Genomic DNA, 949 nt, shown 5'->3' on the forward strand with positions numbered 1-949 from the left:
TTACTGGAGGGCCTCCTCGGCCGAGGGGCCGGCCTCGCCGTCATGGCTGGCCGTCTCGAAGCTGTGCTCCACACCCATCATGTCCGGCTCTATCTTGCCCGTGTAGCTGATGAAGGTGGTGTACGCGTCACCCTCGGCCATAAGCGGCTTGACCTTGGGGATCCAGCTCTTCCTCACAACGCGGCGGGCATTGGTGCACATGTCGGCTGCGATGGCATTCATCTCGCTCTCCTTGAAGTTGGGAGCAAAGTTCTGGCAGTAGTCTGTGCGGGCAGAATGGGTAGCTCATGCCGAGCGTGGCCTGGGCCTCCCATCCTCCCAACAGGCACTCAGCCCCCACGCTGCTCCTGAAACCGCCCCTCCCCCCTGAACGATGGCACCCCTGAACGCCCCCCTTGGAGCTGAGGAAACTGAGGCCTTGCGGACAGCACGCTAAACCACATCAGTGGGCCCAGGACTGACAGAGCTTGGCCATGCATATGGGATGTGTGGATTTTATGCGGGATGGCCCAGTGCTCTTGAAAAATGTGGGTCATTTGCCAGAATTCAGAAACTGGGAGATTCCACTTGAAAACCTAGACTTCCCTCCTGACAACTGGCTGAGGCCTGGCCACTTCATCACTCTGATGACCAGGATAAGTTTGAGACACCCCCTCCCATGGGCTTTGTGGCTTTCCTTCAGTGTCCTACCCACCCCCTCAAGAAATCTCTAACCAAGAACCCTCTAACCAATCACAGCCCTCTTCCCAACAAGCCTAGACTGAACCTCAGAATCCTTCTTAATACCAAACCCTACCTACCCATCCATCAGGGCCAACACCAGAGAAAAGGACCACCTGCCCGCCCCAGATCTCCATCCCCCAATCCCGACTCCAGAAAGGGGGACACTTACACTTGACAGCGTGCAGGACGCGGCTATCCAGCGGTTTGCGGCTGGGGGGGGGGTCGG

At 58.1% G+C, this 949-nt stretch overlaps 1 protein-coding gene across 1 annotated transcript in view; it reads right to left on the reverse strand.

The window, feature by feature from the left end:
• Positions 1-949, reverse strand: part of NACC1 (nucleus accumbens associated 1) — a 2,987-nt gene continuing 2,038 nt past the window's right edge. Inside the window, exons 4-5 of the mRNA XM_007469076.1 lie at positions 893-949; positions 1-263 (exon numbers count right to left, since the gene is read on the reverse strand). The exon at positions 893-949 is cut by the window's right edge and continues 29 nt beyond it. Coding sequence (XP_007469138.1) covers positions 1-263; positions 893-949 — 320 coding nt within the window. The remainder of the gene's footprint in view (positions 264-892) is intronic.

This window comes from Lipotes vexillifer, unplaced genomic scaffold, assembly GCF_000442215.2.
Source record: "Lipotes vexillifer unplaced genomic scaffold, Lipotes_vexillifer_v1.1 scaffold1699, whole genome shotgun sequence".
NCBI lineage: Eukaryota > Metazoa > Chordata > Mammalia > Artiodactyla > Lipotidae > Lipotes > Lipotes vexillifer.